The sequence below is a fragment of the Carcharhinus amblyrhynchos genome, chromosome 25 (genome assembly GCF_965287045.1).
Source record: "Carcharhinus amblyrhynchos chromosome 25, sCarAmb.v2.hapA, whole genome shotgun sequence".
In the NCBI taxonomy this organism is placed as follows: domain Eukaryota; kingdom Metazoa; phylum Chordata; class Chondrichthyes; order Carcharhiniformes; family Carcharhinidae; genus Carcharhinus; species Carcharhinus amblyrhynchos.
The window spans coordinates 16,359,623-16,385,775 of NC_137348.1; the positions used below are offsets into that span (position 1 = coordinate 16,359,623).

General features: G+C 48.5%; 1 protein-coding gene across 6 annotated transcripts in view; it reads left to right on the forward strand.

Annotated features, from left to right (window-relative positions):
- The window catches only part of garnl3 (GTPase activating Rap/RanGAP domain like 3), a 408,597-nt gene that overhangs the window by 354,836 nt on the left and 27,608 nt on the right, over window positions 1-26,153 (forward strand). For all 6 annotated transcript variants that reach the window (XM_080211832.1, XM_080211831.1, XM_080211834.1 and 3 more), the window contains 2 exons: window positions 687-805; window positions 2,242-2,380. In XM_080211832.1, the coding sequence (XP_080067958.1) occupies window positions 687-805; window positions 2,242-2,380 (258 nt within the window). The remainder of the gene's footprint in view (window positions 1-686; window positions 806-2,241; window positions 2,381-26,153) is intronic.

Below are 26,153 nucleotides of genomic sequence, written 5' to 3' on the forward strand. Positions count from 1 at the left end.
CAGGCGAGTACCGCATGGCTGTAGTCCTCCTCAATCTCATGAATTGACACCATTCCAGATGCATCCTGTAAGTAACAGGCCATCAAGACCAATACTGAGGGGCTGCACCATGGCCCAGTGGTTAGCGCTGCTGCCTCACAGCACCAGGGATCCGGGTTCAATTCCCAGATTGGGTCACTGTCTGTGTGGAATCCCCTGTGCCTGAGTGGATTTCCTCCGGGTGCTCCGATTTCCTCCCACGGTCCGAAAGGCATGCTGGTTAGGTGCATCGGCCATGCTAAATTCTGCTCAGTGTACCTAAACAGGCACCAGATTGTGGCGACTTGGGGATTTTCACTATAACTTCATTGTAGTGTTAATAGAAACACAGAAGATAGAAGTACAAGGAGGCCAATTGGCCTTTTGAGCCTGCTCTGCCATTCATTACAATCATGGCTGATTGTCCAACTCAATAGCCTAATCCTGCTTTCTCCTCATAACCGTTGATCCCATTTGCCCTGACATATCTAGCATAGAAACGGAGAAGCGATGTAAGCCTACTTGTGACTAATAAATAAACTTTAACTTTGAGACAGTCACTGCGCGGAGCCTTTCTTGCCTGTTGCCATTGCCAGGCAGTGAAGTTTATACCAGAAAATTTTCAAAATGTTAAGATAACACTTTTGTTCCATCTTTGTTCCCGCCAGTTTGTGTGTTTCCATATATTTTGGCCTTCACTACTGATTCTATTGAGATTCGACTGGTGGTGAATGGAAATCTCGTTCACACAGCTGTAATGCTTGACCTGCATCTCACAGCGTCACAGGTACGAGGCTCGAGTGCGGATTACATATTTACACATTTATCTCCTGAAAAATGACAGGTCATCGCAGGCGAGACGGTGCAGAGACAGAGCCTGGCCTAGCGAGGAATGGGTCAACTGGGGAAGAGTAACATTGTCATGGTCCAGCAAGCATGTGAAAGATTCAATTGTAACTGGAAGGACAGATTTATTTAGAAATTAGTTTTCAATGCAGCCCAATAAAACTGTGTTCAGAGTTGAAAGAGCCAGCTAGGTTTGCATATTGTTATATGGTGTACGTGGCTTGTCGGAGAATGCTCTGTACGTGGGAAGAATGAATCTTTTGTGCTAATCGTGTTTAGTAGCTGAAGCTGGGGAATACTTCTCCAAGTTTCCTACCCTATGTACAGCCCATGGAGCCTGAAGCAAACACAGAATGAGTGTCTCAGGATGACACAGGGATATGGTTTAATTACAGTCACACAAGAATAACTCAATTGCACAATTCTACATTATACACTTTTTCATCAAATCCCTACAGTGCAGAAGAGACCATTCGGCCCATCGGGTCTGCACTGAGTCTCTGGCAGGGTAAATTACCCAAGCCCTCACCCTACCCTATCTCTGTCACCCAATACATTCCACCTAACCTGCACATCTTTGGACACTTAAGGGGCAATCTGGCATGGCCAATCCACCGAACCTAAACATCTTGGGGGCACTAAGGGGTAATTTTTCCATGGCCAATCCATCTAACCTGCACACCTTTAGTCCCCGAGGGGCAATTTAGCGTGGCCAATCCACCTAATCTGCATATCTTTGGATGCTAAGGGGCAATTTGGCATGGCTAATCCACCTAACCTGCATACCTTTGGACACTAAGGGGCAATTTAGCATGACCAATCCACCTAACCTGCACACCCTTGGATACCAAGAGGCAGTTTAGCATTGCCAATCCACCTAACTTGCACACCCCTGGATACCAAGGGGCAGTTTAGCATTGCCAATCCACCTAACCTGCACACCCCTGGATACCAAGGGGCAGTTTAGCATTGCCAATCCACCTAACCTGAACATTTTGGACTGTGGGAGGAGACTGGAGCACCCAGAGGAAATCCACGCAGACACGGGAAGAACATGCACAGTCCGTCACTAAGGCTGGAATTGATCCCAATTCCCTGGCGCTGTGAAGCAGCAATGCTAACCAACGTGTCACCGCACTGTCTTCAATAGAGATTGCCATTGTGTGCTGCGATGCCAGCTTGCACACTGTGCGGTCACACCCAGGGTTCTGCTAACAATGATAGCATGTTCCCACCTCAAAATGCAGCAGCCTGGGGTAAATTCAAATTCAATCCCATTGGTGAAGAGTGACCAGCTGCAACATCCTGTCTCCCCCCCAGGGTGAAGTGGTTGTTCTGGGGAAATAACTGACCCATCATTTGTTTCTTTCATTCCAGTCTGATATCTACTTTACCTCGGCTGCGTCGTCTGTGAATGCAGCCTCTGGTGGCAGCTCAAAGGAAACAAGTTCACACAGCTCTCCACAAACTCCGACGGGGCAGGAGATGCCTGTGTTACCCTCGTCCCCCGGTGAAGGTAAGCTGTGCCCCTCAGCAGAAAGAATGGGTGAGGATTTAGACCTCAAAGTATTTGACGGGACACAATACTCCAGATGTGATCTCACCAACACCCTATATAATTACAACAACACTTCTCTACTTTTATACTCCAGTCCCTTTGCAATAAATACTAACATCCCATTGGTCTTTTTTATTACATGCCTTGTAACAGTACTTCAGTATTCTTGTCCCCCCATCCTCTTACCGTATAGGCGAACATGTCATTGACTTTCCTAACTGCCTGCATGCTAACCTTTTGTGTACCTTATGCAAGTACACTCAAATTTTTCTGAACATACAAGTTTAACACCTTTTTAAAAATATTCTGCGTTATATTCTATGAACCAAAGTAAATAACCTCATTACACTCCGTCTGCTACCTTGTTTCCCATTTGTTGACAGTTTCTTTGTGTCCCCCTCACAGCTTGCATTCCCACCTAGCTTTGTATCATCAGCAAATTCAGATACATTACTCTTTGTCTCTTGGTCTGGGTTTGTAAATAGCTAAGATCCCAGCACTGATCCATGTGGCACTCTACGCTCCGCAGCCTGCCAACTTGAAAATGATCTATTCATCCCTTCTCTCCTTCCTGGCTGTTAATGAATTCTCTATCCACAGAAATATACCCCCCCACTTCCCCAGCCTCCCCCAGCTCAATCAGTCCTTGTATATTAACCTTTTGTATGGCACCTTATTAAATGTCCTTTGAGAATCCAAATGTACTGTATCTACTATATCAACGCTCCCAATTAAATCCTTAAAAATATTCCAAGAAATTTGGATTTTCCTATTGTAATACCACATCCCACAACACAGAGATGGCTGATTTAATGACAAATAACTGAGCAGAAGGTGGTTCAGTGTGATGAGGGGATTTTCTTTTTCAAGAGTATTCTGTATTCAGAAGAAGTTGTGAAATGACATTGTGTAATAGGCACTGCTGTAAGTGCAATCCACCTCAGGTTCTTTCCAAACAACATGTGATGTTCTGGGTTGCCTCAATACAATTGCAATTATATGTGATATTTACAATATCTATTTCATGACAAAGGTACAGGCTACAGGGGGTTTTACAGTCGCTCAGTACACAAAAACCAGAGTTTTCCAGCCCCTTGCATGGGGTGTTCCCATGTGAGATGCAACAAGCCATTGGCCACCAAGTCCTATCAAAGTTTACAGGCTTTTGCATAGCTTGCTCACCCTGCCACTTGGAAATCTGTTAGTGTCGGGGAGGGGGGGGTCAACTTTGGCCCGGGTGCAAAAGATCCCACCACCGGCGGGAAGGGCTGGAGAATCCCACCTGGTGACCTCAGACAATGTTTTCTCCCATTGAGACTTTGCAGTGGCTGCCTCAAGTTTTACTGTGTCCCTCGGTGCATAGTCCTGAACCTGCAAATTATACTCATCAACGGCTGTGCACCGGAAGACCAATAGGCTTTGGGCAGACCAAAGTTGAGAGAACACAGCTGTCTGCACTTATGGCCAAGGAATCCATTTCAACACTCTGCTGTCTGCATCTACCACCCTTTACTACTTTGAAAAACCATTTATGAGTTGTGTTGTTAACTGTGTGATTTTTTTTCCGTCCTGCCTAAATTCCAATTTTGGTTTGATTTATTATTGTCATATGTATTGGGATATAGTGAAAAGCATTGTTTCTTGCATGCTATACAGACAAAGCGTACCGTGCATAGAGAAGGAAACGAGAGGATGCAGAATATAGTGTTACGGTCATAGTTAGGGTGTAAAAAAGAGACCAACTTAATGCAAGGTAAGCCCATTCAAAAGTCTGATGGCACCAGGAAAGAAGCTGCTCTTGAGTCAGTTGGTACGTGTCCTTAGACTTTTGTATCTTTTTCATGGGTGGAAGAAGGTGGAAGAAAGAATGTCCGGGGTGCGTGGAGTCCTTGATTACGCTGGCTGCTTTGGCCGAGGGCAGTGAGAAGTGTAGACAGAGTTAATGGATAGAGGGCTGGTTGATTTTCCCATGAAACAATAGCAAAAGCAATTTATTGGTTGAACGTACTTTGGAGACATCTTGAGTAAATGCAAGTTCTTTGGGTCAATGGGTGGGAGGCTGATTTGCATGACTATAACGATTGAATCATGTTGTTTGCTAATGTCCTTTAGGGAAGGAAATCTGCCATCCTTACCTGATCTGGCCTACATGTGACTCCAGAGCCACAGCAATGTGGTTGACTCTCAACTGTTTTCCAAGGGCAACTAGGGATGGTCAATAAATGCTGGCCAGCCAGTGATGCCCATATCCACGAATGAATAAAAAATGTGGTGATCCAGCGGTTGGGTTGACTGCACCAATCAACAATTCTTAGAGCTAGAGTTGGCCACATTGCAGAAACATTGAGTTTTAAAGTTTAAAGTTAGTTTATTAACGTCGCAAGTCGGCTTCCATTCACAGTTCAATGAAGTTATTGTGAAAATCCCCTAGTTGGCACACTCTGTTTGGATACACTGAAGAATTTAGCATGGCCAATGCACCTATCCAGCACATCTTTCAGAATGTGGGAGAGAACTGGAACAGCCAGAGGAAACCCACGCAGACATGGGGAGAATGTGCAGACTCTGCACAGGCAGTGACCCAAGACAGGAATTGAACCCAAGTCCCTGGCGCTATAAGGCAGCAGTGCCAATCACTGTGCCACCATGCCGCCCCAAGTTCACATCGAAACCTTTATTGTAAGAAAACAATGTAACATCCCAAGGACAGCTCTGCCTGTCCTGAAAGATGGGTATGAATTAATTATTTCGTACAGTAACACCTACAGAAAAGAATTACTAGAATGCTACCGGGACTTGATGGTTTGAGTTACAAGGAGAGGCCGGATAGACTGGGACTTTTTCCCCTGGAGCGTAGAAGGCTAAAGGATGATCTTATAGAGGTCTATAAAATAATGAGAGGCATAGATCAGCTTTCCCCAAAGGTAGGGGAGTTTAAAACTACAGGCACATGGGTTGAGCAGCACGGTAGCACAATGGTTAGCACTGCCGCCTCACAGTGCCAGGGACTCAGGTCCGATTCCTGGCTTTGGTCACTGTCTGTGTGGAGTTTTGCGCGTTCTCCCCGTGTCTGCATAGGTTTCCTCTGGGTTTTCCAGTTTCCTCCCACATTCTGAAAGATGTGCTGGTTAGGCACATTGACCCGAACAGGCGCTGGACTGTGGCCACTAGGGGAATTTCACAGCAACTTCATTGCAGTGTTAATGCCTTACTTGTGACTAATAAACAAACTTTACTTTAAAGTGGGCAGGGAGAGATACAAAAGGGTCGAGAAGGGCAATTTTTTCACACAGAGGGTGGTGAGTGTTTGGAACGAGCTGCCAAAGATAGTAGTAGAGGCAGGTACAATTTTCTCTTTTAAAAAGCATTTAGATAGTTACATGGGTAAGATGGGTATAGAGGGATATGAGCCAAATGTGGGCAATTGGGACTAGCGGCATGGACAAGTTGGACCGAACCTTGATGACTCTATAATATAAATTGAGTAATATCAGATGAATTATCTGTTAGATGCCAGACTTGACATTACTGGCCTGAGATTGTGGCCTGAATTTTACCATCCCCTGGGTAGTGGGCACAAAAGCGAGAGGATGCTGGTAAATTAGCAATGGATCCTCAACACTGCACCACTGCCTGAGAAATGTTTATTAATTCTTTCAGGGGAGGTGATTGGCCTGCTTTTATCTCCCGTCCTTGATTGTGCTTGTGACAGTGGTGGAGACCCACCTTCTTGAACCGCTGCAGTCCGTATGGTTTGGGTACACCCACGGTGCTATTAGGAGTCCAAAATTTTTAGCTTAGTGACAGTGACGGAATGGTGATATGTTTCCAAGTCAGGATGGCATGATGCTTGAAAGGGAAATTGCAGATGGTGATATTTCCAGGTGTCCGCTGCCCTTGCCTTTCTAGGTGGAGGGGGTCGCGGGTTTGGAAAGGAGTTTTGGTGAGTTGTAGCAGTGTATCTTGTACCTGGTTCACGTGGCTGCCACGGTGCATCATTGGTGGAGGAGTGAATGGTTATTGTGGTGGATGGGATGTCAAGAGGGGGACCGCTTTGTCCTGGATGGTGTTGAGTTTCTTGAGTGTTGTTGGAGCTGCACTCATCCAGGCAAGTGGGGAGCATTCCATCACACTCCTGCCTTGTGCCTTGAAGATGGTGGACAGGGTTTGGGGAGTCAGGAGGTGAGTTGCGTGCCACAGGATTCCTGGCCTTTGACCTGCTCTAGTATCTACATGACTAGTCTATTAATCTATTAGTCTATATGGCTAGTCCAGTTCTGTTTCTATTGACGGTAACCCCCGCCCCGAGGATGTTGATCATGGGGCTTCAGTGATGGTAATATAAAGTGGAGATGCATATGTTTTCTCTTGTTGAAGGTGGTCATTATCTGGCACTTGCGTGGCATGAATGTTACTGGCCACATATCAGCCTAAGGGCTAAGAGGGAAAATTGACTGAGCACTCCATGGAGATGGACATCCAATTTGCACAATTCAGGGTGCAATTACAAGCCATGTTTTGGGGCCCTGAGTATTGTAATTCCCTGTGGCACTTTAGGGAGTCACGGAAATCAGAGGCCTGGTGCATCACGAGGGAAATCCCCCTCCTCCCGCCCCACTCTGCACCCCCCTCCCTCCCCTTCCTTCCCATGGCTCCATTGGCCAATCTGAAAGGCTTTGTCTTGTGATTGTTGGGGCCCGTCCCCTGAGCCATCCTGATTTTGTGCTGGAGTGTACGAGGATGCCTCCGTCTTGAGGTGCCCCCGAGGTGCCCGACCTGCCAAAGCAGTGCCCATCTATCCCGGTGCGCTGACTGAAGCTTCAAAGCTGTGGGCCCTCATGATTGGGCCAGCAGCATGAAGGGCCAGCCCACAATCCTTGACTGGACGGCGATCCTGGAGACAGCCTGCAGGAAGTTGCCTGCAGTAACATTGCCAAGCTGGGCTCACTTTATTTTAAACCCCACCCATTCGCACAGTTAATTTGCAGCCCCAAAAGCAGGAGGACCAATTTCGCAGGAACTGAGTATTCCCATCACTCCTATCCCATTCCTTCTTTGCCTGCTCTTTCCCCATTGTCTCCAGTCCCATCCACACCCCGCTGTAAGCTGCTCCCAATCCTCTCCAAGCGTTACTCCTTTAAATGGGTGACACAATGGTTAATACAGCTGCCTCACAGCGTCAGGGACCCAGGTGCAATTCAGGCCTCAGGTGACTGTGTGGAGTTTGCACATCCTCCCCATGTCTGCGTGAGTTTCCTTCGGGTGCTCTGGTTTCCTTCCACAGTCCAAAGATGTGTGGGTAAGGTGGATTGGCCATGCTAAATTGCCCCTTAGTGCCCTAGGCTGTGTAGGTTAAGGGGATTACTGGAGTAAATACGTGGAGTTACAGAGTTAGGTCCTGGGTAAGATATTCATTTGGAGAGATGATGCAGACTGGATGAGCCAAATGGCCTGTTTCTGTATTGTAGGGATTCTAAGTAGTTTCATAGAATCCCTGCCGTGTAGAAAGAGGCCATTCAGCCTGCACCGACAACAACCCCACCCAAACCCTATCCCTGTATTCCCACATATTCACCCTGCCAATCCCTGTGACACTAAGGGGCAACTTAACATGGCCATTCAACCTATCCTGCACATCTTTGGACCGTGGGAGGAAACCGGAGCACCCGGAGAAAACCCACGCAGACATGGGGAGAATGTGCAAACTCCACACAGACAGTGACCCGAGGCCGGAATCAAACCTGGGTCCCTGGCGCTGTGAGGCAACAGTGCTAACCAGTGTGTCACCATGGTCAGGAGAGTGCAAGAGCTTCCAGAAATGCCTGCACCTCTAGATATTCCACCAACCACATGGCAGCAAGGCCCAGATTTCCACTTGCCATCTGCGCCTGACAGGACAGCCAAGATCAGGACCTCAGTATTAGGGAGGGGGTGGGTAGAGGTGCTGTGAAGCAGAGGCCAGCCTCAGCACAACTTTTACCAGGATCTTGAGAGATGGAACTCTTTGAGAAGAATATCTCGCACGTCATTGCAAAATTTATCATTGAGCCATTGTGGAACAATTTGGAATTCATAAGGGAGCAATTAAAGGAGAAACGAAAGGGCAGGGATAAAATTGCAATCTAATTTCAAGCTTAGATTGCACCAGCAATGCACTTCCTAGATTAAATTCAAATCAGCCCAGCCTGTTTTTTGTTCCATCTACGCGTTCCCATGTGACGGTTACTGCTGAAGAGGAACCTCTTATAATTCTGATGTGATGAAATCTCGGCTATGCCTCTTTGCCAATTGGTTTAGTGTCTGTTTTGTTTTTCAATTTTAATCAAGCTTCGGGGCCGAGGCAGCGTACGTTGGTGTCACTGACTGCTGCAGTGTGCACACCAATTTTAATAAAAGGGATAATATTTTACTTCTAAATTGGAATTTGTTGTGCCTGTCACAGAGCTGCAGATATAATGAATAAATATATAGTTCCTGTAAACAATAGCTGCGTCCTGGAGACGACTACAAAGCCTAATAAAAGCAAATTACTGTGGGTGCCGGAATCTGAAACCAAAAGAGAAAACGCTGGAAAATCTCAGCCAGTCTGGCAGCATCTGTAAGGAGAGAAAAGAACTGATGTTTCCATAAGACCTTTAAGACACAGGAGCAGAATTAGGCCACCCAGCCCATCGAGTCTGCTCCGGCATTTAATCATTCCCATTCTCCTGCCTTTTCCTCATAACTCCTGATCCCCTTATTAATCAAGAACCCATCTATCTCTGTCTTAAAGACACTCAATGATTTGGCCTCCACAGCCTTCTGCGCAAAGCATTCCACAGTCACCGCTTTCTGGCTGAAGAAATCCCTCCTTATCTCTGTTTTAAAGGATTGTCCTTTTAGTCCAAGATTGTGCCCTCTGGTTCTAGTTTTTCCTACTGGTGGAAACATCCTCTCCATGTTCACTCTCTCCAGGCCTCGCAGTATCCTGTAAGTTGCAATAAGATTCCCCCCCCCTCAACCTTCTAAACTCCAATGAGTACCGACCCTGAGTCCTCATACGACAAGCTCTTTATTCTAAGGATCATTCCCGTGAACCTCCTCTAGACCCTTTCCAACATCCTTCCTTAGCTACAAGGCCCAAAACTGCTCACAATACTCCAAACAGGGTCTGACTAAAACTCAAAGGAGTGACCCTTTGTCAAAGCTAAAAGGCATAGAAAGTGGGAGATATTTACACTGTAGGATATTTTCAAAGCCTAATAAATTGGACTTTGTTGCAGCCTGCTCCTTGGTGAACTTGGGATTATTAACGAGACAGCTTTCCCACACAATCTGATATAGATGGTTGTGGTTATTGATCACCAGACATTTTGCCCTCATAGCAGCCTTTGGCACAGACCCCAAACTCACCAAGTGAAATGATTTGAGGCACTACAATTAAAAGTTGAAGTTTTTATTTATTAAGGCATTAACACCGACATGTAAGACATTAACACTGCATTTAAGTTACTGTGAAATTCCCCTAAACGCCACACTCTGGGACCTGTTCGGGTCCGTGCACCTAACCAGCACATCTTTCAGGCTGTGGGAGGAAACCGGAGACCCGGAGGAAATCCACGCAGACATGGAGAGAATGTGCAGACTCAACACAGATAACGACTCAAGCCAGGAATCGAACCTGGCCCCTGGCACTGTAAGGCAGCAGTGCTAATCACTGTGCCACCCTCATTTATTGAATGAGTGAGTGACAGTGACACTGCGAGGCAGCCTGTTATCTGTTATTTACTGGGCAGCAACAGCTTACCATGAGGAAAATCTATAAATCATAGACATCCTACAGCATAGAAGCAGGCCATTTGGCCCTTTGAGCCTGCATCGATTCTCTGACAGAGCATCCAACCCTACCCTGTCACCCCACACATTTACCCTGCTAATCCCCCTAACATACACATCTTTGGATACTAAGGGACAATTTAGCATGGCCAATCAATCTAACCCGTGCATCTTTGAACCTTAAAAGGAAACTGGAGCACCTGGAAAAAACCCGCGCAGGCATGGGGAGAGTGTGCAAACTCCACACAGTGTGGAGGTGATCTGACCAAAAGGATTCTAAGCCCTGAACAAGCAAGAAAAGAGGAGTTTCAGATCCGTTTTATCGGCAATGCCTCATGTCCAATCTTATGCCAGTCCATTCAAAAAATAATGCCAAATCTGTTTCCTGCCAGTGAGGGAGTGCTTGCCAGAAAGCCGGAAAGCTGGCAGTAGGGGACACAATTATGCATGCACAGATATCTCCATTCTATGCAACAGAACAGAGAGATTATCAGTCATCTCCATTGCTCTGTATATCATGTGATTCCCCCACTCCCGCCGCCACCCCCAACTGTATATTATGTGAATTCCCTCTCCTGCAATCGCTGGCCCCGGTTGATTGCCCCCCTTCCCCACCTTTCGATCACTGGTTGCAATGTGCACAGCCCTACCCGGTTCCTGACCTCCCAGGATAGTCTCTGGTCCTTCTGCTGAGACCATCACAACAGAACCTGGCGATTACGTCCCTGGCTCACAAATTATATTCAAATCCTATTTAAAACCCATTTAAATATTATAATCAGCCTTGATTTGATTTGATTTATTATTGTCACATGTATTAGTGTACAGGGAAGAGTATTGTTTCTTGCGCACTATATAGACAAAGCGTATCGTAGAGGGGGAAGGAAAGGAGAGGGTGCAGAATGTAGGCTACAGTTATAACTAGACTGTAGAGAAAGATCAACTTAATGCAAGGTGGGTCCATTCAAAAGGTGATGTTAGACATGAGGCTGACCTCACCAGGTATCTGGGCCCGGTATGATTGCGATAAACGAGAAATCAGGTTCAAACCCAAGTTTTTTACCTCTCTCGTGATCTTACCGGCATGGCCCACTCATCGACCGGCGGGATGAGGAGGGAAGGTCACCCCCATGGTCACCCAAGGCTGGAATTGAACCCATGTCCCTGGCACTGTGAGGCAGCAGTGCTAAAAATCTGTTTTAACTCTGCTGCTGATCTGTTCAAACAGCTTAGACAAGTGAAACACAAGGTAAAAGTGTCCACACTCTTCCCTCCTGGTTGTTCAGTGGCCTTGTTGTGTAATGTTATGCCTCATTTCCTGCCACACAGAATGTGTTCTCCACTGGCAAGAACACAAGCTCAGCGATATTGAACAGAAGTGACAACGCTTTGATCCTGAACTAAGTTTATTTTCTCTTTAAAATTGGAAGGTTTTGTAGAGTGAGTCGTGGCACAGTTGTCAGCGCTCTCACCTCACAGTCACAAGGGTTCCAAGTTCATGTCACACTCCCGGTCCTGAACACAAAAATCAAAGCTGTCACTCGGGTGCAGTACTCAGGGAGTGCCACACTGTCAGAGGGTCAATACTGAGTGAGTGCCGCACTATCAGAGGGTCAGTACTGAAGGAATGCCGCATTGTCAAAGGGTCAGTACTGAGGGAGTGCCACATTGTCAGATGGTCAGCACTGAGGGAGTGCTACACTGTCAGAGGGTCAGTACTGAGGGAGTGCTGCACTGTCAGAGGGTCAGTGCTGAGGGAGTGCTGCACTGTCAGAGGGTCAGTGCTGAGGGAGTGCTGCACTGTCAGAGGGTCAGTACTAAGGGAGAGTGAGTGCTGCACTGTCAGAGGGTCAGTACTGAGGGAGTGCTGCATGTCAAAGGGTCAGTACTGAGGGAGTGCTGCACTGTCAAAGGGTCAGTACTGAGGGAGTGCTGCACTGTCAGAGGGTCAGTGCTGAGGGAGTGCTGCACTGTCAGAGGGTCAGCACTGAGGGATTGCTGCATGTCAAAGGGTCAGTGCTCAGAGAATGCTGCACTGTCAGAGGGTCAGTGCTGAGGGAGTGCCGCACTGTCAGAGGGTCAGTGCTGAGGGAGTGCCGCACTGTCAGAGGGTCAGTGCTGAGGGAGTGCCTCACTGTCAGAGGGTCAGTACTGAGGGAGTGCTGCACTGTCAGAGGGTCAGTGCTGAGGGAGTGCTGCACTGTCAGAGGGTCAGTGCTGAGGGAGTGCTGCACTGTCAGAGGGTCAGTACTGAGGGAGTGCTGCACTGTCAGAGGGTCAGTACTGAGGGAGTGCTGCACTGTCAGAGGGTCAGTACTGAGGGAGTGCTGCACTGTCAGAGGGTCAGTACTGAGGGAGTGCTGCACTGTCAGAGGGACAGTGATGAGGGAGTGCTGCACTGTCAGAGGGTCAGTACTGAGGGAGTGCTGCACTGTCAGAGGTTGGATGGGACAAATGCAATGTGGTCAGAGCCAGAGAGTCTGGGAAGAATTCTCCGGTCTCGCACGCCCTGTCACTGCTGCCAGCGAGAATGGAGAATTTGGTGCTCTGCTGAATCTCTGCTCCCAGCAGCGAGGCTGGAGAATCCCAGCCAGGGACGAGTTGGGAGATTTCCTACCCCTGTTGTTGAGATATCGATTGACGTTTAAATATTTTGCAGGACACCATGAATAATATCCAGGTCTACTTCCAATTAGTGCCGTGGGACCTTTCACATCCACCTGTTAAGGCAAACAGTTTAACAACTCCTCAGAAATGAACTGCTCCTCCTGACCGTGCAGTACCCCCTCAGTACTGACCCTCTGACAGTGCAGCACTCCCTTAGTACTGACCCTCTGACAGTGCATCACTCCCTCAGTACTGACCCTCTGACAGTGCAGCACTCCCTCAGTACTGACCCTCTGACAGTGCAGCACTCCCTCAGTACTGACCCTCTGACAGTGCAGTACCCCCTCAGTACTGACCCTCTGACAGTGCAGCACTCCCTCAGTACTGACCCTCTGACAGTGCAGCACTCCCTCAGTACTGACCCTCTGACAGTGCAGCACTCCCTCAGTACTGACCCTCTGACAGTGCAGCACTCCCTCGGTACTGACCCTCTGACAGTGCAGCACTCCCTCAGTACTGACCCTCTGACAGTGCAGCATCCCTCAGTACTGACCCTCTGAAAGCACAGCACTCCCTCAGTACTGACCCTCTGACAATGCAGCACTCCCTCAGTACTGACCCTCTGACAATGCAGCACTCCCTCAGTACTGACCCTCTGACAGTGCAGCACTCCCTCAGTACTGACCCTCTGACAGTGCAGCACTCTCTCGGTACTGACCCTCTGACAATGCAGCACTCCCTCAGTACTGACCCTCTGACAGTGCAGCACTCTCTCAGTACTGACCCTCTGACAGTGCAGCACTCCCTTAGTACTGACCCTCTGACGGTGCAGCACTCCCTCAGTACTGACCCTCTGATAGTGCAGCACTTCCTCAGCACTGACCCTCTGACAGTGTAGCACTCCCTCAGTACTGACCCTCTGACAGTGCAGCACTCAGTACTGACCCTCTGACAGTGTGGCACTTCCTCAGCACTGACCCTCTGACAGTGCAGCATCCCTCAGCACTGACCCTCTGACAGTGCAGCATCCCTCAGCACTGACCCTCTGACAGTGCAGCACTCAGTACTGACCCTCTGACAGTGCAGCACTCCCTCAGCACTGACCCTCTGACAGTGCAGCATCCCTCAGTACTGACCCTCTGACAGTGCAGCACTCCCTCAGTACTGACTCTCTGACAGTGCGGCACTCCCTCAGCACTGACCCTCTGACAGTGCAGCATCCCTCAGCACTGACCCTCTGACAGTGCAGCACTCCCTCAGCACTGACCCTGTGACAGTGCGGCACTCCCTCAGCACTGACCCTCTGACAGTGCAGCACTCCCTCAGCACTGACCCTGTGACAGTGTGGCACTCCCTCAGCACTGACCCTGTGACAGTGCGGCACTCCCTCAGCACTGCACTGGAGCATCAACCTTGATTTTCATGCTGAAGTCCTGCAGAGGGATTGAACCCACAACTGGCTGACTCAAACACGAATGCTGCCAGCTGAGCTGCTGCTGACATCTTTACTTTAGAACGATCGAGCAGCAGGAGACTCTCATCTCAAAGAATAGCTAAAGCCACTATTATTAAACACTGCTGTTGGTTTTACAAAGTGATGTAACCACTTAATGCAGGATGGTAATTGTCAGGCAGGGGCAATCTGAAGGAGGAATTAGTGGAGATAATGGACATACAAAACACCAAGGCCAGCACTCGATGTGTTGCCATTGTACCTTTGTGGGAGCTGTGTGGTATTGTGACTGTGAACTTGAAGAATTGGTTTGTTCTTTAAAGATAAGTGGCAGATGTGAAGGACAGTTTCTGTATTCCATTCTTACACTGAGTAACAAGATCAAAGGCAAGCAGGAGCCACTTTTGGTCATCTTATTGAAAGAATGATGTGGGCTGGAATTCTCCAGCTGTTCTCCAGAGAGAGGTTGAGGTGATGGGAGAGGGGAGTAGGGGGTGGGCCAGGGTGTGGGCGAGGGGGTAGGGGGATGAGATGGAGGTGGAGATGGGGTGGTGTAGGGGGATGGGAGAGGGGGGTAGGGGGATGGGAGAGAGGGATGGGGGATGGGAAAGGGGACGGGGAATGGGACAGGGTAGGGGTTGGGAGAGATAGGAAGCGGGTGGGAGAGGGGGTGGAGGTGGTAGAGAGGTTAGGGGATGGGGAGTCAGAGAGAGGGTGGGGGGACAGGAGAGTGAGTAGGAAGTGCGAGAGGGGTGGGGGGGAGGGGGTGGAGGGATGGGAAAGGGAGTAGGGAGTCAGAGAAGGGATGGGGGTGGGAAAGAGGCAGGGGGTGGGAGAAGGGATGGGGGGAGAGGGGGCAGGGGGTGGGAGAAGGGATGGGGGGAGAGGGGGCAGGGGGTGGGAGAAGGGATGGGGGAGAGGGGGCGGGGGTGGGAGAAGGGATGGGGGGAGAGGGGGCAGGGGGTGGGAGAAGGGATGGGGGGAGAGGGGGCAGGGGGTGGGAGAAGGGATGGGGGGAGAGGGGGCAGGGGGTGGGAGAAGGGATGGGGGGAGAGGGGGCAGGGGGTGGGAGAAGGGATGGGGGGAGAGGGGGCAGGGGGTGGGAGAAGGGATGGGGGGAGAGGGGGCAGGGGGTGGGAGAAGGGATGGGGGGAGAGGGGGCAGGGGGTGGGAGATGGGTTGGGAGTTGGAGAGGGGATAGGGGTGGGAGATGGATGGGAGTTGGAGAGGGGTAGGGGATAGGAGAGAGGGTGAGAAGGTGGGAGAGGGGCTGGGGGAATGGGAGAGGGGTAGGGGTGGGAGATGGGATGGTGAGTGGTAGAGGGGGTAGGGGTGGGAGAGTGGGTGGGGGATGGGAGATGGGGTAGGGGGTACGAGAAGGGATAGGAGGTGGGAGAGGGTATGGGGAGTGGGAAAGGGGGTAGGAACAGGAGTGGGGTTGGGAGGCGAGATTGGGGGTGGGTTAGGGGGTGGGACAAGAGGTGGGGGCAGGAGCGGGGTTGGGGGGGGCGGGGATGGAGGTGGGGGATGGGATTGGGGGTGGGGAGTGAGACTGTGGAAATTAAATGAAAGGTTCCCTCGGTGATTTGCGTGCAATCAGGAAGATGTTGAGTGTGGACCCGTAAACGTTTGCATTGATTCACTCGAGCTGTGCAAAGTGCCACAGGACTGGAGGAATGTGCGCGCGGGTGGTGTCTGTATTCAAAGAACATTAAAATCACAACCATAAAACTGGCCAGTTGAACCTCAATGGTGAAATCTTACTGGCAAGCTACTGGCCATCATCTGGAGTTCTTGTGCTAATTGGGGTTACAAGACATTTTGTGTGTTGGTATAGTGGGTGATTCAGAGAGGCTGAGGAGCTTGGAGAAGAAGACTGTAATTTAAATAAAGTTAAAGTTTACTTATCAGTCACAAGTAAGGCTTACATTAACACTGCAGTGAATTAACAATGAATATACAGCAGTGGGAATTGGTTTATCCTTTATTAATGTATTCTAAAGGTAAGTGAATAGTCTTTTAGTTTGCCCTCTTTAGATTGTTTTGAGTAATATTGGATTTCACATCAAATTTTGACAAGTTAACACCAGCTGATGTAGAGCTCTGTGTTTATGCATGCTCGAAACAGATAACCTTTCAATTTAATTAAACAAATGGGGAAAAAATCATATTGCCTGTTGGTTTTGAGTCATCTGTCATCACAACAAAGTAAAGAGGGCACATATGAGGAGCGTTTGAGGACTCTGGGCCTGTACTTGATGGAGTTTAGAAGGATGAGGGGGGGATCTCATTGAAAGTTACAAAATATTGAAAGGGCTGGATAGAGTGGACGTGGGAAGATGTTTCCATTAGTGGGGGAGACCAGGATCCGAGGACGCGGGCACAGAGTAAGGGGACAACTCTTTAGAACTGAGATGAGAAGGAATTTCTTCAGCCAGAGGGTACAGAATCTGTAGAATTCAGCGCCACAGAAGGCTGCTGAGTGTGTTTAAGACAGAGATAGATAGGTTCTTGATTGATAAGGGGATCAAAGGTTACAGGGAAAAGATGGGAGAATGGGTTGAGAAACATATCAGCCATATGCCAGAAAGGCAGATTAGACTGAATGGCCTAACTCTACTCCAATATCTTATGGTCAGTAGAAAAAATATTGTTATTGCAATTACACAATTTTTTTATATTAAGTGTTTCCATCTCACTGAGACTTCAGGCCAATCCACACCGAACAACCTGCTCTGAAAACTCTGCTTACATTTTGACTGCTGTGACAAATTGGACCACAGCAGCGGAGACAATCAGTAACGTTCCAAATCAATCCACAACATTCCAAATCAATCAATCAATCAATCACAACATTCCAAATCAGTAACATTCCAAATCAATCCACAACATTCCAAATCAATCCACAACATTCCAAAACAATCTACAACATTCCAAACCAATCCACAGCATTCCAAACCAATCCATAGCATTCCAAACCAATCCACAGCATTCCAAACCAATCCACAGCATTCCAAACCAATCCATAGCATTCCAAACCAATCCACAGCATTCCAAACCAATCCACAGCATTCCAAACCAATCCACAACATTCCAAAACAATCCACAGCATTCCAAAACAATCCACAGCATTCCAAATCAATTCACAACATTCCAAACCAATCCACAACATTCCAAAACAATCCACAGCATTCCAAAACAATCCACAGCATTCCAAATCAACCCACAGCATTCCAAAACCATCCACAACATTCCAAAACCATCCACAGCATTCCAAAACAATCCACAGCATTCCAAAACCATCCACAGCATTCCAAAACAATCCACAGCATTCCAAAACCATCCACAGCATTCCAAAACCATCCACAGCATTCCAAAACCATCCACAACATTCCAAAACAATCCACAGCATTCCAAATCAATCCACAGCATTCCAAACCAATCCACAGCATTCCCAACCAATCCACAGCATTCCAAAACCATCCACAACATTCCAAAACAATCCACAGCATTCCAAAACAATCCACAGCATTCCAAAACAATCCACAGCATTCCAAAACAATCCACAACATTCCAAACCAATCCACAGCATTCCAAAACAATCCACAGCATTCCAAATCAATCCACAGCATTCCAAACCAATCCACAACATTCCAAAACCATCCACAACATTCCAAACCAATCCACAGCATTCCAAACCAATCCACAACATTCCAAAACCATCCACAACATTCCAAAACCATCCACAACATTCCAAACCAATCCACAGCATTCCAAACCAATCCACAGCATTCCAAAACAATCTACAGCATTCCAAATCAATCCACAGCATTCCAAAACAATCCACAGCATTCCAAATCAATCCCCAACATTCCAACACAATCAGTCAGCACGGTAGCTCAGTGGTTAGCACTGTAGCCTCACAGCTCCACGGTCCCAGGTTCGATTCCCGGCTTGGGCTCACTGTCTGTGTGGAGTCTGCACATTCTCCCCGTGTCTGCGTGGGTTTCCTCTGGGTGCTCCTGTTTCCTCCCACAGTCCAAAGATATGCGGGTTAGGTTGATTGGCCATGCCGAATTGCCCCTTAGTGTCAGGGAATGTGTAGGTTAGAGGGATTAGTGGGGTAAATTTATGGGGATAGGGCCTGGGGTGTGATTGCTGTCGGTGCAGACTTGATGGGCCGAATGGCCTCCTTCTACACTGTTGGGATTCTATGATCTATGACAATCCACAGCATTCTAAAACAAATCCGCAACATTCTAAAACTCTAGTTTCCTCCCGTAGTCCAAAGATGTGCTGGTTAGGCACATTGGCCACGCTAAATTCTCCCTCAGTGTACCCAAACAGGTGCAGGAGTGTGGCGACTAGGGGATTTTCACAGTAACTTCATTGCAGTGTCAATGTATGTCTCCCTGTGACATTAATAAATAAAACAAAAACTAATATCCCTGGAATGGGACTTAAATCCACAACCTGCTGTCTCAAAGGCAAGAATGTTACCAATTGAGCCACCACCGTGCAGGTATAAAACTAATGAGCACATTACTCTACCCCCTCTCACAGAGCCACCTTGCTCAACTGAAGCAGTCTCATTGTTTTTGTCCGCCTTAGTCTTGCACTCATCAGCTTCTCTATTCCCAAAAACGTGACTCCTTTTCCGCTGTCTGACTTTCTGCTTTGCCCCTGGCTGTTCTAACTCGGTCACTGGGGGGAGAGGAATTAAAAGCTTTCCGAAACATTGGATGGTGCTTATTGACTATGGATGCAGAAAAGTGAACATCTTATTAGCTTCTTAATGACTACTATCTCCCAATCCCCTTGGCTCCCTTTTGTGGCGTAGGTCACTGAACTGGTAAACCACAAATCCTACAGTCAAGGCTCTGGGGTTCCTGGCTTGAATCCTATTGCAGTAGATGGTAAAACCATCCTGTGGCAGTCAGAACTGAACAATATACCTTTCTTTCTACTTGCAAGCATGCAGCAGATTCTCAGAACATATTGAAGATAACTTTTTAGTCCTTTCTGTGGCAAAAATCCTGTGAAGGTGTTGAACTTGGCAGGCAGATTAGAATTAAGTTGTTCACACACAATAGCTCAAAGATGAAATTAGCTGCTAGGGAAGGATACCACGGTGGCACAGGGTTAGAACTGCTGCTTCACAGTGCCAGGGACCTGGGTTCAATTCTGGTCTCAGGTCACTGTCTGTGTGGAGTATGCACATTCTTCCCGTATCTGCGTGGCTTTCCTCCGGGTGCTCCGGTTTCCTCCCACATTCTAAAGATGTGCGGGTTGGGTAGATTGGCCATGCTAAGTTGATCCTTAATGCCAGGGGATTAGCAGGGTAAATATGTGGGGAAATGGGAATAGGACCTGGGTGGAATTGTAGTTGGTGTGAACTCGATGGGCCAAGTGGCCTCCTTGTAAGGATTCAATGATTCAATGACTGTGTGGAGTTTGACCGTCCTCCCTGTGTCTGCGTGGGTTTCCTCGGGTGCTCTGGTTTCCTCCCAAAGATGTGCAGGTTCGGTGGATTAGCCAAGCTAAATTGATCCTTTGGGTCCAAAGATGTGTAGGCTAAATGGATTAGCAGTGGCAAAAGTGTGGGGTTACGGGGATCAGAGAGAGAGTCAGTGCAGACTTGATGGCCGAATGGCCTCCTTCTGCGCTGCAAGGATTCTGTGGAACCACCGACATCACGAATGGACTCTTCTGCTCCAATTAATCAGGTCAGTTAATCACCATTTAAAGGTCCCAGCCCACCATCGCTGGCACTAACTCATTGACAGGCAACCCCATGAGCATGTAGTATGTATGATGGTTAAAACTGTGCAGTCAGCTTGTCACCTCCAGGGTCTGGGGTTTGTGGTCCATTGATTAAAAGCACTCAGTGTCTTTGGGCTTTGGGAATGGGTTCATTCTGAGAACCGGCCTCCTTGTACTTGCTGCTGAACTCCCTGCACCCTTCTCTTCATGACCCCACCCTTATTACTTGGCGGCCCAGCTGGCCCCCTCCTCCTCCCGATATCTGTCTGCCTGGCAGCAGCCACGGCATCCCCAGTGGCACTGCCGAACACACGACTGGCACTTGGTAGGCGAGCTTTCCATCCCAGAGACCCTCTTGCCAGGGGGAGGCCCACCACTGATCTCACCTGATCGGCCTGTGGTTCGGTTGGTCCTTCCCGATAAAGGGGCAGCGCCAGCCTCTCGCTGGCTTTCCAGCCTCTCGCTGGCTTTCCAGCCAGCTGGCAAGACCCTCGCCACCAGAACAAGACTCAGCCCCACATCCCTATGTTCAAAACAATTGGAAAAGAGCAACAAAACTCCTAACCTCAGCTGGAGAATCCATCATCTCTTAGTGAGAAGGGTGACTTGTTCATCCTGAGAGGAGTGAACATGCACACACACACACACACACACACTAAGTTTAAGTTTTTTATGTTTATTTATTAGTGTCACAAGTAGGCTTACATTAACACTGCAGTAAAGTTACTGTGAAAATCCCCTTGTCATCACACTCCGGCACCTGTTCAGGTACACTGAGGGAGAATTTAGCATGGCCAATGCACCTAACCAGCACATCTTTCAGACTGTGGGAGGAAAGCAGAGCAGCCGGACGAAACCCACATAGGCACAGGGACAAAATACAAATTCCGCACAGTGACCCAAGCCAGGAATTGGATCCGGGTCCCAGGTGCTGGGAGGCAGCAGTACTCACTTCTGTGCCACAAGAAGCATTTTAAATGATGACAAAGTTGACATTAAAATTGCTGCAAGTTTCCTGGACTGAGAGTACAATTAAAACTGGAATATTACTGACTGTAACCATTCACTAATGAGTATTATTCTCATTAGAGTAACCTGATAGAGAAAGTCACTACGGTTCAGTCTTTTTCTCAAATGGAGGTGCTTAGTAATAGTATTTTAGTGATACGAGAAGTGCTGACTTTTTATTTTGTGAAGCAGCCTGACGTCTGATATTCCGTTTGCAGCTTTATATGGAACATGCGGCCTCTGGCCCCGGGCTTCATGATGCAGCTCCTGAACCTTACTTGAGCACTCTTAAAAATGATTCCATTATTCAAACGATTCATTCATGAATTGCAAAAGCTGCAGCCACAATAAGTATGTGAAAGAGCAGAGGGTTCCCTTAGACTCTGTGAACGATCCCAGGAATGAAAAGCTCAATGTACGAGGAGAGTTTGCTGGAGCAGACGAGTGAAGGAGCAGAGAGAGAGCTAAGATTTTACCTGTTAAAAACCTGTTTAAAATAAGTTTAAAGCACTTTGTTCTTTGTAGAACTGTTTAAAGCATTTATTTATTGTATTTACTGCTTTAAGAATTCTGAGGGAGTGGTTAGCAGGCAGTTGTGGGCCATCAGCTTTAAATCAGCGCCAGGTTTAAATGGAGGCCTGGTGTAGACAGCGGGCAGCGTCTGAGCGGGCAGCGGAGTGAGTGGGAAGCAGAGTGAGCTACTAGGGCTTAATATCAAAAAGGGCTGGAAGGAAAAAAGGCCAGGTGAGTTTGTTTGAAAAACAAAAAAAACAAAAAAAATTTTTTTCAAAACTACTACAGTGAATAATGGAGGGGCATGTGATGTGTGGTTTCTGTATGATGTGGGAACTGGTGGACCCCAGGGTTCATCCCAGTGACCATGTCTGCAGTAAGTGCAGGTTGCTGGAGGAGCTCCAGCTCAGGGTAAATGAGCTGGCCTCTGAGCTACAGACACTGAGGCTCATCAGGGGGAGAGAGGGTGCCATTGTCAATGGGGTGCAAGTGACATCCACCCCCCCTAGACTGGCTAACTCTAAGGGTCAGGGACAAGAGGGGGCTGCTGGGAGGAGGAAGGGGGGTGAGGAGCGGAGGCCTCAGCCTCTTAATCTGCATAACAGGTTTGAGGTTCTTGCTTCCAGGCTGGACGAGAACGAGGCAGGTGAGGTTGGTGAGCAAACTGCACACGGTACAGTGCTGCAGCAGGACATAGGCAAAGAGAAAGGGAAAAGGAACGTAGTAGTGATTGGAGATAGTGGGGTGAAGGGTATTGACACTGTCCTTTGTCACAATGACAAAGTGCACAGAAGGGTGTGTTGTCTGCCTGGTGCTCGGGTCCGGGATGTCGCAGCTGGGCTGCAGAGGAACCTGGAGTGGGAGGGTGAGAATCCGGTCGTTGTGGTTCATGTGGGTGCCGGCGACGTAAGCAAAATGCAGACTGAGGATCTGGGGAGGGAGTATGAAAAGCTGGGAATGGAATTAAAAAGTAGAACTGACAAGGTGGTTATCTCTGGGCAGTGGGCGTAGGGTTGACAGGATTAAGGAAGTGAATGGGTGGCTCAGGGATTGGTGTGGGAGGAATGGGTTTGAATTTATGGGGCATTGGCACCAGTATTGGGGTAGGTGGGACCTGTTCGGGCGGGATGGGGTTGGTCTGAACCGTGCTGGGACCAGAGTGCTGGCGAATCGAGTAAAGAGGACTGTAGACAGGGCTTTAAACTAATTAGGGGGGGGGAGGGTGCGAGGGTAGGTGACATTATGGGGTCTAAAGTTAAGGAGAGTGTACATGTAAGAGAAGAGGCCGAGGATGTCCCAATAATAGAGGGAGTAGGGGGCGTGAGTATAGTTGGTGGCGTTGCGGCAAATAGGGTCCAGGTAAAGGCTGGGATGAAAGCACTTTATCTGAATGCACGAAGCATTCGGAATAAAGTGGATGAACTGATGGCACAGATCGACACAAATGGATATGATCTGGTGGCCATTACAGAGACGTGGCTGCAGGGTGACAGGGACTGGGAGCTGAATGTACAGGGCTATCAAGTGTTTAGGAAGGATAGGCAGCAGGGAAAAGGGGGGGGCGTAGCTCTGCTGATTAAGGATAGCATCACGGTGGTAGCAAGGGATGATATTGGAGCCAAGGAGCAGAGGGTGGAATCATTGTGGGTGGAGATTAGGAACAGCAAAGGGAGGAAGACGCTGGTGGGTGTCGTCTATAGGCCCCCGAATAATGATCTGGAGGTGGGGCGGGCTGTTAACGCGCAAATAAGTGCAGCGTGCAGGAATGGGACGGCCGTAGTTATGGGGGATTTCAATCTGCATATTGATTGGTCGACCCATGTTGGACGTGGGGGGCTCGAGGAAGAGTTCTTGGAATGCTGCCGGGATAGTTTCCTCGAACAGTGTGTGTCGGAGCCGACGAGGGAGCGAGCTATCTTGGATCTGGTGCTATGTAATGAAGTGGGTAGAATTAGGGACCTTGTGGTGAAGGATCCTCTTGGGGAGAGTGATCATTGTATGGTGGAGTTTCTGGTGCAGATGGAGGAGGAGAAAGTGGGTTCCCGGACACGCGTCCTTTGTTTGAATAGAGGGGAGTACGGTAGGATGAGAGAAGAATTGGCAAATGTGGACTGGGAGAGCGCGTTGGAGGGAGGGTCTGTTGAGGAGCAGTGGAGGATCTTTAAGGAGATCTTTCTTGGTGCTCAACGGAAATTTATTCCGATGGTCAAAAAGGATAGTAGGAGGAGAGGTAATAAGCCGTGGATAACGAAGGAGGTGAAGGAAAGTGTTAAACTAAAAGCGGAGGAATTTAGAGTAGCTAAGAGTAGTGGGCGAGAAGAGGATTGGGAGAGGTTTAAATGTCAACAAAGATTGACAAAGAAGTTGATAAGGAAGGGTAGGAGAAACTATGAAGCTGGGCTAGCGCTTAATATAAAAAAGGATAGCAAGAGTTTTTATAAATATATAAAAAGGAAGAGGCTGGCTAGGGTGAATGTTGGCCCTTTAGAGGATGAGAAAGGGGACCTAGTGGTAGGGGATGGGGATATGGCTAAGGTATTGAATAACTTTTTTGTTTCTGTCTTCACGGAGGAGGACGTGAATAATTTGCCGGGTGTTAGCGATGGAAAAGTGGTAGGACTGGAGGGTCTTAATGACATTACTGTTACTAGAAAGGCGGTGCTCGACAGACTGGAGGGGCTGATTGTGGACAAGTCCCCAGGACCGGATGGAATGCATCCGAGGGTTCTGAAAGAAATGGCGGAGGTGATAGTGGATGCCTTGGTGGTTATTTTCCAAACGTCGCTGGATTCCGGGGAAGTGCCGGATGATTGGAAAACGGCTAATGTTACGCCGTTGTTTAAGAAGGGTGCCAGGCAAAAGGTGGGGAATTATAGGCCGGTTAGTTTAACGTCTGTGGTAGGTAAAATGTTAGAATCAGTCATTAAGGAGGAAATTGCGAGGCATCTTGAAGGGAATTGCTTGATAGAGCAGACGCAGCACGGTTTCATTAAAGGGAAGTCGTGTCTGACAAATTTACTGGAGTTCTATGAGGGTGTGTCTAGGGCGGTGGATAGAGGAGAGCCGGTGGATGTGGTCTTTCTAGATTTTCAGAAGGCGTTTGACAAAGTGCCTCACAAGAGGTTATTGCAGAAGGTCGAGGGACATGGAGTTGGGGGTAGGGTGTTAGCGTGGATAGAGGATTGGTTGTCAAATAGGAGGCAGAGAGTGGGGGTCAACGGGTGCTATTCGGATTGGCGGTTGGTGACTAGTGGAGTGCCCCAGGGGTCGGTGCTGGGGCCTCAGCTTTTTACCATTTATATAGATGATCTGGAGGAGGGAACCGAGTGTAGAGTGTCGAAATTTGCTGATGACACCAAGATTGGGGGAACGGCAAATTGTGCGGAGGGTGTGGAGAGTCTGCAGAAGGATCTAGATAGGCTGGGCGAATGGGCCAGGAAATGGCAAATGGAATTTAATGTTGGCAAGTGTGAGGTGGTCCACTTTGGTAGGAAGAATGGTAGGAAGGACTATTACTTACGGGGCGAAAAACTGCAGCAGGCGACGGTGCAGAGGGACCTCGGGGTCCTTGTGCATGAGTCGCAAAAACCCAGCTTGCAGGTGCAACAGGTGGTCAGGAAGGCGAATGGGATGCTGGCCTTCATAGTGAAGGGGATTGAATATAAAAGTAGGGAGGTCTTGCTGCAGCTGTATAGGGCTTTGGTGAGGCCGCAACTGGAGTACTGTGTGCATTTTTGGGCGCCGCACCTGCGCAAAGATATTTTGGCCTTGGAGGGAGTGCAGAGGAGGTTTACTAGGCTGATACTGGAGTTGAGGGGGTTGAGCTATGAGGAGAGGCTGAATGAACTGGGCTTGTACTCGTTGGAGTTTAGAAGAATGAGGGGAGATCTCATTGAGACGTATAAGATGATGAATGGGATGGATAGGATAGAGGTGGAAAGACTCTTCCCGCTCAAAAAAGACAATAGGACTAGGGGGCACAGCCTCAAGATAAAAGGGGGGCGGTTTAGAACGGAGTTGAGGAGGAACTTCTTCACTCAAAGGGTGGTGAATCTCTGGAATTCTCTGCCCGTTGAAGTGATGGAGGCTGCCTCGCTAAATATTTTTAAGACGCGGGTTGATGGGTTTTTGATAGGAGAGGGGATTAAGGGTTATGGGGAGAGGGCGGGAAAGTGGAACTGAGCAGCGACAGATCAGCCATGATCTTATTGAATGGCGGGGCAGGCTCGAAGGGCTGGATGGCCTACTCCTGCTCCTATTTCTTATGTTCTTATGTTCTTATGAGTTTGAGCACTCTGGGTCTGTGCTCGATGGAGTTTAGAAGGATGGCAGGGGTGGGGGAATCTCATTGAAATTTACAGAACACTGAAAGGTCTAAACAGAGGGTGGGATTTTATGACCTCATTGGAGTGAGTCCGGAAATTCCCGCCCGAGGTCAACGGGTGTTTATATTGTCGGACCCTCTCCCGCTCTGATTCCGTGGTGCGGGAGGTGAGAGAGTTTTGGCCAGAGTGGACATGGGGAAGATGTTTCCATTAGTAGGAGAGACTAGGATTCGAGGGCACAGCCTCA